This window comes from Chenopodium quinoa, unplaced genomic scaffold (genome assembly GCF_001683475.1).
Source record: "Chenopodium quinoa cultivar QQ74 unplaced genomic scaffold, ASM168347v1, whole genome shotgun sequence".
Lineage (NCBI taxonomy): Eukaryota > Viridiplantae > Streptophyta > Magnoliopsida > Caryophyllales > Amaranthaceae > Chenopodium > Chenopodium quinoa.
In genome coordinates, this window is record NW_018745566.1 from 1,551,581 (window position 1) to 1,565,445 (window position 13,865).

At 44.0% G+C, this 13,865-nt stretch overlaps 1 protein-coding gene and 1 long non-coding RNA gene across 2 annotated transcripts; both read left to right on the plus strand.

The window, feature by feature from the left end:
- Window positions 1-3,354: 3,354 nt before the first annotated feature.
- Window positions 3,355-3,959, plus strand: LOC110716242. The gene is made up of 3 exons (XR_002510447.1): window positions 3,355-3,597; window positions 3,704-3,794; window positions 3,924-3,959. It is a non-coding gene; the product is annotated as an uncharacterized LOC110716242 (long non-coding RNA).
- A 120-nt stretch (window positions 3,960-4,079) lies between these two features.
- On the plus strand, window positions 4,080-6,248 carry LOC110716225 (ATP-dependent DNA helicase DDX11-like). Its single transcript, XM_021894843.1, has 4 exons — window positions 4,080-4,209; window positions 4,664-4,752; window positions 5,015-5,113; window positions 5,828-6,248. Exons 1-4 carry the CDS (start codon window positions 4,080-4,082, stop codon window positions 5,855-5,857), a joined length of 348 nt encoding a protein of 115 aa, XP_021750535.1. The 3' UTR covers window positions 5,858-6,248.
- The last annotated feature ends 7,617 nt before the right edge of the window (window positions 6,249-13,865 follow it).

Genomic DNA, 13,865 nt, shown 5'->3' on the forward strand with positions numbered 1-13,865 from the left:
GTTGCCGCTTGCTAGGCGCTGGGCGCTGCTGGCTGCCTAGCACTCCCTATCACACGCACATGAATACGCCTACCCAGCATGTATGCTGCTAGCGAGCCACACATGCTGGGCATCGCCTCTCGTATAGCTACGCACAGCCAGGCCATCATGCACTACCACTCGCACAGGCACACGCATAGGTGCGATGTGCTTGGTGCGTGGCCTGCGATGGTGCCTACACACAGGCACACACGCAAGGCTAGTGCTGCTTGCTAGCTTGCTGTGCTTGGTGCTGCCATGCGAAGGCACGCATGCAAGCACACAGCTCGGTGCAGCATTGCGAGGCTGCTGGGCGATGGTGCACACGCACACGCACACACGTATGTGCCTAGCACTGCGATGGTGATGTGCGTGGTGCTAGGGTGCTGCGATAGTGCCCACGCACATGCACACACACACGGGTGATGTGCTTGGTGCGATAGGGCTGCGATGGTGCGAGGCATGCACGCAAAAACCTATGCGCCAGTGCCCAGCACTGCGATGGCTGTGCTTCGTGTGTGTGGCCTGCCATGCGCGCCTAGGCATGGTGCTAGGGCTGCGATGGCGCCTAGGCATCATGCTAGGGCTGCGATGGCGCCTAGGCACTTATGCCTCGCCTAGCATACCATGGTGCGCCTAGCACACACATGGTGCGCATAGGCTTACGATGAGCTGGCCTAGCCTAGCTACGGCTACGCTCATACTTGTTGCTTGTGATTTTGCGACGCTCGGTCTCGACGCCCTTGGCTCGATATCCGACATCTGTATTCGTAAAACTCTGTTGACTCATTAAATCCTTCGGATTAATTCGTCGTCTCGAATCGGTTGTTCGATTGGGTTCGACCCGAAGAGTTCAGTTAAGATTAAGCTGTAATATTAATTATACGTTAATATTACTGATCGGAAGCGGCCTCCACCTAGGCATTCCGATCACTTCACCTTACTGAAGAATTAGCTCTGTAATAATTCTAAACCCTCTATTAGAATAATACACTTGTTGGAAGGACATCATTCCTTTCACTCCCGGAACTCCTCAATGGAACGGAGTATCCGAACGGAGGAATCGAACCCTGTTAGACATGGTTCGATCAATGATGGGTCTTAGTGAACTTCCTATCTCTTTTCTGGGGACATGTGCTACAAACCGCAGCAATAACACTGAACCGCGCTCCGTTAAAAGCTGTTGAAAAGACTCCATATGAATTATGGACTAAGAAACCTCCTAGTTTGTCTTTTCTCAAGATTTGGGGATGCGAAGCATATGTCAAGCGATTAATTTCGGACAAATTTCACCCCAAATCGGATAAGTGTTTCTTTGTGGGATACCCAAAAAAAACCAAAGGGTATTACTTCTACAATAAATCCGAGAACAAAGTGTTTGTTGCTCGTGATGATGTCTTTTTGGAGAATGAACACCTTTCCAAAATGACAAGTGGGAGGAAAATCGAACTCGACGAAGTTCGAGAGGACGAGCAACAATGTCAACCTGATAAAACTGACAATGTAAGTGCTTTGGAAGCAGCTGGGAAGATTGGTAAGAACCAAACAGACAATGTAAATGCTCAACCTATTACCCTTCGTTGGTCGCAACGGCAAAGATTTCAACTAGACAGATACCTTGGTATTGTCTTAACCGATGATCAAGACATCCTAGTTATGGATGGAGATGAGCCAGCGACATACAAGCAAGCTATGACGAGCCCCGACTATGCTAAATGGCAAGAGGCCATGAAATCCGAGATGGACTCCATGTCTGAAAATCAAGTCTGGGACTTGGTGAATTTGCCCGAGGGTTACACACCCATTGGTTGCAAATGGATCTTCAAATTGAAGACAGACAAGGATGGAAATGTGTCTATATACAAGGCTAGACTGGTGGCAAAAGGTTATAGACAAATCCACGGGATTGGCTATGATGAAACCTTTTCACCGGTCGCAATGCTAAAGTCTGTCCGGATTATTCTAGCAATTGCTGCATATTACGATAATGAAATATGGCAGATGGATGTCAAAACCGCCTTCCTAAATGGGATTTTGGAAGAAACTGTGTACATGACATAGCTAGAAGGTTTTGTCAATTCGAGCAACGTTGGAAAGGTTTACAAGCTTAAGAAGTCCATTTATGGACTAAAGCAAGCCAGCAGGAGTTGGAATCTGCAATTTGATGAAGCCATCAGCAAGTTTGGCTTTATCAAGAATCCAGATGAATCTTGTGTATACAAGAAGGTCAGTGGGAGTGACATCGCATTCCTAGTCCTATATGTCGATGACATACTGCTCATTGGAAACAGCACAAAATTACTGGAGTCCGTAAAGGGCTGGTTGGGAAAGTGCTTTTCAATGAAGGACTTAGGAGAGGCACAGTACATATTGGGCATCAAGATCTACAGGGATAGATCTAAGAGGATGATTGGATTGAGCCAGAGTACTTACATTGATAAAGTACTGGCACGATTCAACATGGAGAATGCCAAGAGAGGGCATCTACCCATCTACCCATGTCCCATGGCGTAACTCTCAGCAAGAAACAGTGTCCACAGACACCTGTTGAGCGAGAGAGAATGGATCAGATTCCATATGCTTCGCTAATTGGGTCGATCATGTATGCCATGATATGTACCAGGCCAGATGTCTCGTATGTCAGGGTACATATTTTACCTAAATGGAGGAGCATTTAGCTGGAAGAGTGCTAAGCAGAGCACAACTGCAGACTCTACAACTGAAGCCGAATACTTGGCTGCTTCAGAAGCTGCTAAGGAGGCTGTTTGGATTCGGAAGTTCGTTAGTGAACTTGGTGTTGTACCCTCCATCAAGGGACCGATAGATCTCTACTGTGACAACAATAGAGCTACCGCTCAGGCTAGGGAGCCAAGAGAACACCAGAATGTCAAACATGTCCAAAGGCAATTTCACATGATAAGGGAATGGAAATCCGAAGGTGAAATCAGAATTTGTAAGATCAGCACGGATGATAATGTAGCCGATCCTTTGACTAAACCTTTGCCTCAAGTGAAACACAACAAGCACGTTGAGGCAATGGGAATCAAGCACGTTGGAGATTGGCTTTGAAATAACTTGTACATGTGTTTTAATTAAACTGGTTGATTTAATCACTAGTAGAAAAAATGAATTAGGCACCGCACATTTCGCACCGGTTCTTGAAAACCGGTGGCAAAAGAAATGGGTGGGATTGGGGAGATGACTTTTCCCACCGGTTTAATATTAAACCGGTGGGAAATCTTCTTTTTCGCACCGGTTCTAACCAATCCGGTGCGAAATATTAAAAAAAACCGGTTTATGGCTTTCTTTCTTCTTCTTTCTTTTTTACCCCCTGCTTTCCCTCTTCGTTCTGCTCTTCTCTTTCTCTCTCGTTTTCGCATCTCCTTCTCTTCCCGAACTCCATTCCATTGAAGCAGCTCGCTCTCTCTCCATTGAAGTGGTTTACGAGCTTTCTTACTCTACTGAAGCAGCACCTCCTTCTCTCTCCATATCTCTGGCCTCCATTGAACTCACGCGTGCTCTATATTCTCCATTGAAGCCGATTCTGAGCTTTCTCACCTCTATTGAAGCAGCTTCGAGGTAAGATTTTTCTTGTGGTCTACTTAATCCCTCGAATTCATTCGCAATCTAGGGTTTGTCGTTGATTTTATTTTCAATTTAGTAATTTAGGGTTGTGGTAATATAGGGTTTGTCATTCAAGCGCGCACGGCTACACCTCCACCACAACGGCCTCCTTGTCACGGCGGCACGACCTCGAACAGTGAACCTGGTGTCTGGTGAGCTTGCCTTTCCGGTTTGTGTTACTTGTTGTGCATTGAGTTATGCTCGAGTTATTATGTCTTTCAACTTTGTTAATAATTATGTTGTGCACGATTTGTTGATTACTCGTATACGATTTGCTCCAGAATCCAACAATCATCTCATTTCATCTTGGGATTCTATGAGTTACTATTATTTGCTTCTTCATAAATTTTTATTCACAATTTTCTTTTGAATTTAACTCAATTTAATTAATTTTTTATGAATTTTCTATAAATTTTACTATTTCTTTTTGATATGCAATGTTCAAAAGTCTAGCTATAAATCATTCACAGCTTTTTCAGTTTATAAAAGAGTTGAATAAGACTGTGTTTGGTTCTGAGTTGAAGGTTGTCTCTTTAGGTTCTAGGAAGAATCTCTGCATCAATCAAGGTATATAGACAATATAATCCATGATTTATTTACATCTTCTGAATTTCATCCATATTCATCTTATAATTTTTTTAAAAATAACTCTTTGATCCTGATGCCTGGCAAAACTTGTTAATATATATCTCTATTAATTTACATTGGGCAGCTGTGCATCATATGTATGATAGTATGAATATATAGCATCCTCTAATGTTATTGAAACCTGCAATTTTTTTGACACATTTCTTGCCAATTGCCATCATTAGTTATACGAAACCAATAAGAATCAGATTTTCTGAGATGGGGTTTTGTGGCATTGGTGTTTTCTAACTGTATTATGATAATGGGAGGAAGTTTGCTCATTTTATATTTAGTTGTGGCCTGTGGTTACATTCCTGCTGCTTGGCGGAAAAGTTGTATTCCGTGTTTCCTAATATTTTGCAATTTGGGATTTTCTCCATTTATGTTAATTCAGAGGTGCTGAAGATTGGTAACCCTGCTAGTATCAATGAACGTTGTTTGGAGCTGCACAATAGTAAGAAAAGTGGAGGTTCAAAGATCAAGGTGTGTGATACCTTGCTTATTTGAATTTGCTTTTTCAGTTGATCCTGCATTAGAGATAGTTGAACAGTTAATTTGTGCTCTCATTAAACCTTATCAACTCATCGCTAATATCATTTTAGTACTTTATTATTTAAGCAATTGAATGTCACTTGTATTGGACATGTCAATTGTCTAATCATTGCGTGGTTGAATAGAATGATTGTATAGTACGTTAGTCATTGCGTGGTTGAATAGAATGATTGTATGCTTTGTTCCCTGGTAGGTTTTCAAAGGCAGAAAGATGGCTGGGCGCATGGGTGGCAAACAGCGGACAGTGAAAATCGGTGGGAAAAGAAATGGGCGGGATTGGAATTATACAGAGGTAATTTCTCTCAACTTGGTATATAGGTTGTGTTGTAAATTGTAGACAATGAAAGGCTATAAGGACTGTTTTAGGGTGGCTTGCCCATAGTAACACTATTTAGTGTAGGATGACAGTGTAATTTGTTCCTGATTTTAATGTTTGTTGTTTTGTTTTTGTACTATTGGCTTTCTATTTAATTGTGAAATTGTTGTGTTGCTCTTTTCTCTTTGGTTATATATAGAGTGGTTTGGTTTTGGAGAGTCTTATTGTCTTCTCTTCATTTTCTTTTGCCTATAAGTATATGGTGTTTCAGAGGCAACTTTTTTTTTTTTTTGTAATTATACAGTGTACTTTAACAAATGAACCTTGATTACTGAACCTATATTAAGCTAAATCTGCTAATTCTGGACACCAAAAACTGAACAGATTTTAAACTACCCTACTATGATGCTAGACTTTATAATCATATTGGACTGTACAGTGATACTCAGAATGATGCTTGCTAATGATAATTTAGTTTGAAAAATTCAGACTTTACTATTTGTTGGTTAAAATGGTTTTTGTTTGGTGCATTTTATATGATTTGGCTACTCAAATTACAAATTAGGTTTGTCGTCGTTTAATTTGTATAGTATGGCATTGAATAGGAAAGATCTAATTTGAGTACTGTGTTATCAGGGGGTTCGTTTTATTAAGCTTTTGTGATGATTTGTTCCCTTGGTTGTAATACAGAAGTTCATAGGTGAACTTTTAATCAAGTAGACAGATTATTATTCATTCAGATTGGACCATCAGATCACATGTTCTTACAAAGCAAGGAGTTCTAACATGGGTTTACAAAGCAAAGCAATGCAAGCAGTAGCAGAATAGCAATAGCAGAACAGCAAGCAGAACACAAAGTAGCAGAAGCAGAACAATAGTAGCAGAAGCAGTAGCAGAACAGCAGTAGCAGTAGCAGAAGCAGAACAGCAGTAGTTATGATATCCTGGCTGTGATAGTTCTTGGAGTTATCGGAGGTGTTCTGGGCAGCTTTTATAATTATCTTGTTGACATGCACTATCGTTCACAACGTTGTAGCACCAGGCCCAGCAAAACAGTTATATGTTTTTTTTCAGTTTTTAAAGTGTAATATTACAAGTTATTGAGACAAATATATGTGTTTTATGTATATTATGATTATATATAAGTATTTGGTACAATTTAAGTGAAAAAAATGCAAAAAAAAATAAAAAATTTAATTTTTTGGGGCACTTTTGCCACCGGGTCAGTGTGAAAACCGGTGGGAAATGTAATAGTTTTGCCACCGGTTCACTTGAAAACCGGTGGGAAAAGTCCTCCAGCTATAAGATATATCACATGTTTTTGCCACCGGTTCACTCCAAAACCGGTGGGAAAAGTAGTTTTTGCCACCGGTTTTGAACCGGTGGGAAATCTTTGGGGATTTAGCACCCCCCAAATCAAGAACGGTTCAAAACCGGTGGGGAATGTGTGGTTTGAACTGGTGGGGATTGAGGTTTTTCGCCTAGTGAATGTAAGACACTGTATTGAAACCATTCATTAATGGAGTAATTAATTTTTGTGCAAAATTATCATTCACTCCATTACTATTTAATTGTGGTTTAGAATTAAATAATGAGTCCATTCGATATATGGAAATATTCAAAACAGGGTATCAAGACCATGTCTTGGATAAAGAAACACCTGTTAAGTGAACATTGAATATTTAAATCGAAAGTTATCCCTAATCGAGGTCATCTAACTGATGGACGATTGATGACCACCAGAGATTAGTGTGTAGTATGATTTACAGCACCGTTTCTTGTGCTGCAAGGACATGAAGGTCATAAATCATTTGCACAGGTGCCAGTTTGGAACTGCACTGGATCGACCTATGAGAGTACTTTAAGAGATTCAAATTGTCATAAGTACATTTCTCATTATAGCTATCGGAACTCGTTTCGTCGACCATGAGTATTGTGAAGTTTTCTTGTTCGAGAACTAGTCTCTTTGATGTTGCCTAACGTCTGCCTGAAAGGAATGGTGTCCTTCCAACAAGTGTATTCTTCCGATAGAGGGTTCAGAATTATTACAGAGTTAATTCTTCAGTAAGATCAAGTGATCGGAATTCCTAGGTGGAGGCCGCTTCCGATCAGTAATATCGAGGTACAATTGATATTACAGCTTAATCTTAACTGAACCCTTCGGGTCGAACCCAATCGAATCACCGATCCGAGACGACGAATTAATCCGAAAGAATTTAATGAGTCGACAAAGTTTTACGAATACAGACGTCGGATATCGAGCCTAGGGCGTCGAGACCAAGCGTCGCAAAATCACAAAGCGACAAGTATAAAAATAGCCCTAGCACCACACTTGCCTAGCCATGTGAATGCTAGGCTAGTTCAAGCTAGCATGCACCTAGCATGTCTAGGCGCAAGCCTAAGCACACTAGGTGTGCTAGGCGCATCGTCGCAGCCTAGGCGCGCCATCGCTGGCCTATCGCAAGCAACAGGCGCACCAGGAGCACCTTGTAGCCTATCGCAAGTAACAGGCGCACCAAGGCACCAGGCAGCCCTTCGCCACGACATCTAAGGACTCCTTTGCCACGACATCTAAGGACTCCTTACTGATATCGTTGAGCTTAACCAAGACAACTCGTATACCTAGTATACCTTACGTTCCTAGGGAAATAGTGATGTCTCACTTTGGCGTAGTCCATCACGTACGCGCATTCGTTCGGTAAGTGTTGTTCTTGGAACGGCAAATTTTAGCTCAATATTATTAAGGGACCTAGGGTTTCTATGTTGGTTGATTTAAGTGAACTTAAGTAATCTTCGCAACATATAGAAATCCTAGACATGCATCTAGCAATCATATATAACAACAATATACAAGGCATAGAAATAGATGCATTTGGCAACTAGCATGACCCCTTGAAATCTTCAATTTCCATGGGTCTTCATTTTGGCTCGTCTTCATCGAAACGCCGTCTTGAGACATCTTGGCCAAAATAAAATAAAGCAAGCTAGAACGACTAAGATTAATCTAATAGTACAAAAATACTTAACGGTTCGCAGACCGTATTTAGATTTACAAAAATACATAACGGAATGCAGTCCATATTTTCTATCCTAGTCGGGCCCCACTAGTTGCCATTTTCAAAGACCTGTTTTGAAAACAATCTTCCATTCACCCATTCACTATTTGTGAATGGCCCATGCAATTTTACGAAATACCTAATTAAACACGCAAAACTAGTAACTAACTTAGGTGGTTAATCCGATTAACGCGCCTAATTAAAACTAGTCAAAGTTGTTTAATCCATTATTTCTAAACGCAAAATGCTCACGCAATTAATTAAGCTCCCACTAAATTTCGCATCCATACTTAATTAATCCGATTAATTAAGTCGTCATAACCCATAATTTGTCAAATTTTTTGCAAGACTGAAAATCGAGGTTTTTAACCTCGTTAAAATAATTACTTAAAATTATTAAAATTGGAAAAATTGCAAAATCATAGCTCAAACATTAAGCAATAACTTCCCACAAAACCCCTAGTGGGTGCGCACCATGGCTGCTAGGCAGCCTATGGCCCTGCGCCATGGTGCGTGGTGCTGGCAGCTAGCAAGCATGCCTAGCACACCCTGCCTTGCTAGCTAGCACCAGCAGCATGCTACGCATGCTAGCTGCTTGCTGGCGCAGGCAGAAGTGGGTTGGCTGGCTGGGGCTTGCTGCCTCGCTGCCCAGCAGCAGCACAAGCGCACCAGCAGCCTAAGGCCCATGCACCAGCACACGCACTACGCAGCTGCCTCCTCGCCTATTTGCAAAATTTGTGAAAAATAAGTTTATGTGAAAAATGGTATATCAACTTAAGCACTAATAAAAACTCCATTATTAATGCTTAAGGATATTTTAAAACCAATAGATTAGTGATGCAAATGTGCATTTAATCTAACCTTGTAATGGTTGCATTAATCAAGGATTAAAAAGAATTAAAATTTCGTTGAAAAACGAAAAACCCCAGAAAAAATGGGTTTCTGGTTCGAATTTGGTTTCTGGACAGCTCTCGAAGAAGGTTGAATCTGTTCCAGAATGTCGATTCCACCCAAAAATCACTATTTTTGAGCCAAAATCTGGGTTCGACAGCGAAATCCAGAATAAATCGAGTTTTAAAATTAATTAAAACGAGCATCTAATCTAATTAGAAGAACATGAACCAGAAAAATAAATTCTTTTAAAACACCTTAATTAAAATAATTGCAAAAATTAAAAGGAGCGTGGCTCCGATACCGCTGTAGGGTTTCGGAGTGACCCGACACTACGCGGAAGGAAACCCCCCAAGACCCGCCCCTTAATTAAAGCAGTTAACAAGCATAATAAACTTAATCAAACAAGACTAAGAACAAGAATTATACCTTTGTTGCGTGCTTCGCTCCCGAAGAACTCTTACTTCAAAATCCCGAAAACTACGAGATCTCCGACGGATCGTACCCTCGACCCGACCCGAGCGTCCTAAGTCTTGAAGGTTAGTCAAGACCCGGACAAAAGAAAACTATGAGTTTTACGAATCAAAAGGTTTACTCTAATTACAAGAGTTGCCTTTTTAATTCCACTCAAGGTTGTGCATTTCCCAATACCATACCTTTGGTATTTATAGGGAAATGCACCCTTGATTTCCAATCTCCCATCAATGTTGGAGAGTTGGTAAAAATCAACAATTTATTTAATTCCAAATTAAATTAATAATCTACTTAATCACATTGCGACAAGTGGCACAATCATATGCAAATGAGTGATGGCCAAGGCTAGGTGGGGGGACCATTTGCCTTGCCCCCCAAGGCCCTTGATTGGTCCCCACATGCATGCACAAAAACGGGTCAAGGAGGGCTAACTGGCTGCCAGCTAGCATGCCAGCTAGTGCTGCCAGCTACCACTGCCTTGCTGCCCAGCATCCCAGCTAGATAGTGCATGCTGGTGCTGGGTTGTGGTGGTGCTGGTGCTTTGTGCTAGCGCCTGCCGCTGCTAGCACATTGTGCTGGCGCTGGCCCAAGCATCCCACGCACCACACGCATCCCCGCTGCACCTTTCGCACATGCTCGCATAGCCAGCATGCGTGCTGCTAACGAGCCACACATGCTGGCCCTTTGCCTCGCACCATACGCGTCAGCCTCGCAGCACCTCTCGCACATGCACTAGCATCTACGCACCAGCCTCACGCAACACGCTCCATCCTCGCACCATATGCACTAGCCACGCACCATGCGATCTAGTCACGCACAACACGCATCAGCCTCGCACCACGCACCAAGCATTGCTAGCCCAGCTAGTGCGCCTACGCACGCAAGGGCCTAGCATGCGTGCTGGGCGATGCTACGAGGCATCCACGCACTAGCACATGCGCCAGTGCCTAGCATTGGATGTGCTTGGTGCTGTGGATCTGCCATGCGCGCCCATCATTGTCCTAAGGCTGCGATGGTGCCCAGCCATCCTAGGGCACGCATGATGCGCCTAGAGATGTTGTATGGGCTGCGATGGTGCCCAGCCATCCTAGGGCACGCATGGTGCGCCTAGAGATGTTGTATGGGCTGCGATGGTGCCCAGCCATCCTAGGGCACGCATGGTGCGCCTAGAGATGTTGTATGGGCTGCGATGGGTTGTGATGGTGCCCAGCCATCCTAGGGCACGCGTGGTGCGCCTAGAGATGTTAGGTGCATGCTAGCTCGAACTAGCCTAGCATCCACATGGCTAGGCTAGTGTGGTGCTAGGGCTATGTTCATACTTGTCGCTTTGTGATTTTGCGACGCTCGGTCTCGACGCCCTTGGGTTCGACCCGAAGGGTTCAGTTAAGATTAAGCTGTAATATAAATTGTACCTTGATATTACTGATCGAAAGCGGCCTCCACCTAGGCATTCCGATCACTTGATCTTACTGAAGAATTAACTCAGTAATAATTCTGAACCCTCTATCAGAAGAATACACTTGTTGGAAGGACACCATTCCTTTGAAGCACATGCGTGTGTGCGTGTGTGTGTGCACCATCGCCCAACAGCCTCGCAATGCAGCACCGAGCTGTGTGCTTGCGTGCGTGTCTTCGCATGGCAGCACCAAGCACAGCGAGCTAGCAAGCAGCACTAGCCTTGCGTGTGTGCGTGTGTGTAGGCACCATCGCAAGCCACGCACCAAGCACAACGCACCTGTGCGTGTGCGCGTGCGAGTGCTAGTGCATGTTGGCCTGGCTGTGCGTGGCTATATGAGAGGCGATGCCCAGCATGCGTGGCTCGCTAGCAGCACGCATGCTAGGTAGGCGTATGCATGGGCGTGCGATAGGGAGTGCTGGGCAGCCAGAAGCGCCCAGCGCCTAGCAAGCCGCAGCATGGGCATCACCCAACACAGCAGCATGCAGCGCGCATGGCTTGCTGGGCTGATGCTTGCTGCCCTGCGCTGGCTGGCTGGGCTAGCTGGCAGTGCTAGCTGGCGTGCTAGCTGGAAGCAACCCAACAGCCCCTTGATGCCGGTTATGTGAGGGGTGGGGACCAAGACTTGGGCAAAGCCTTGGGGAGCAAGGGAATGGTCCCCCCACATATTCATGGTCCTCACCTAACTCTCGCTCTCCCCTTGACACTTGTTGCATTGTGATTGATTTAATTATTTATTTAATTTGGAATTAAATAAATTGTGGAATTTACCAACTCTCCCACATTGATGGGAGATTGGAAATCAAGGGTGCCTTTCCCTATAAATACCAAAAGCATGGGTATTGGGAAAGACACAACCTTGAGTGGAATTAAAAGGCAACTCTTCATTTGAGTAAACCTTGATTCGTAAAACTAGTAGTTTTATTTGTCTGGGTCTCGACTAACCTTCGAGACTTAGGACGCTCGGGTCGGGTTCGAGGGTACGATCCCGTTGGAGACCTCGTATTTTCGGGGTTCAAGTAAGAGCTCATAGTTGAGCGAAGCACGCGTCAAAGGTATAATCTTTTATCCTTCCTTGTGTTTTAATTATGTTTTGCTTGTTAATTGCATTTTTTATGGGGGCGGGTCTTGGCGGGTTTCTTTCCGCGTAGTGAGGGTCACCACGACACCCAACATGAGCTCCACCCAAATGGTTGTGGAGCAGGCGTCATATGTCACTCGCCAGAAGGCGACAGGTATGAGTATGCTCTACGTTTTAACTTCCAAGCCTCGAACAACGAGGCGGAATATGAAGCTTTACTGGCCGGTATCCGCATGTGCAAGAAGAATAGACGCCTGCTCTGACTCACAATTAATAGTGAGTCAGTATAATGGCGAATACGAAGCAACCCATCTGGCCATGATTAAATATTTGCAGACGATACGACAAGCGGCCGGGTCAGTTGATGAGTTTCATCTAACTCAAGTACCCAGGTCTAAAAATAATCAGGCAGATGCTCTTTCAAAGTTTGCATCCTCGGCCTCCTGTGACACTCCAAGAACCGTGTTCTGGGAAATTATGGAAAAGAGGAGTATTGAAGAAGATCCTATCGGAATTCTAGATCGAAGTTCAACCTGGATGGACCAAATTAAGGCATATTTAACAGACGGCACCTTGCCGGATGATCATCACCAGGCAGCCTTACTGAAAAAGCGAGCGTCCAGTTTTGAGATGCGAAAGGGGGAACTCTTCAAGAAAGGGTACCTTCAACCCCTCTTGAAATGTGTTACCCCAGAAAAAGGATGAGAGGTCTTAGAAGATCTACACTCTGGATACTGCACCTCTCATGTAGGCGGCAGGTCGCTTGCTCAACGAGAAAGACGGCAAGGTTACTTTTGGCCTACCTTAGAAGCAGACGCCATGGAGATGGTGAAAAAATGTGACAAGTGCCAAAGGTTTGGCAAGTTAATTCACCGTCCGGCTACTGATCTCACTGACATCCGTAGCCCACTACCGTTTGCTAAGTGGGGCATGGATATCCTAAGTCCCTATACGCCTGCTACAGGCGTTAGGAAGTACATACTTGTTGCAGTCGACTAATTCACCAAATGGGTTGAGGCTGAGGCTGTTAAGGGAATCAAGACAAAGGATGTGATCTCATTCATCTGGAAAAATGTCATCACTCGGTTTGGGGTGGCCATGTCTATGGTTTTAGATAATGGTCCCCAATTTGAGACGCCTGTTCTCAAAAATTGGCTGGGAGACCAAGGCATCGCACATTGCTTTGCATCAGTCGGTCGTCCTCAAGCAAACAGCCGAGTAGAAGCTTTCACTAAGATCATCTCAGACGGTCTTAAGAAGAAGATTGAATGAGCAGGCGGCCTATGGGCAGACAAACTACCACATGTTCTCTGGGCCATTAGGACGTCTGAAAAGGGTCGACTGGAAAGACTCCATTCCTCCTAACTTATGGGGCAGAAGCTGTTCTTCCAATTGAACACTACGAGCCGACTCTTCGAATAATGTTGTATGACGAAGAGGCGAACAGGGAGTCCATGTGCCTAGAATTGGACTCACTTCCAGAACGAAGGGGCAATGCAGCCCTGCGCCATGAAATCTACCGCCTCAGAATGACAAGGTCATATAACAAAATAGTGCACAGGCGTCCACTCAAAGTGGGGGACTTTGTACTAAGAAAAATGGAAGCAGTCGGTAGGGCTAATGAGTCAGGCAAATTAACTCCCAACTGGGAAGGACCCTATCGAATCTATGAAGAGGTCCGAGACGGCACCTACCGCCTGGAAACACCAGACGGCCAACCCTTGCCTCGAACCTGGAATGTAGATAATCTAAAGAAGTATTATTTTTGAAT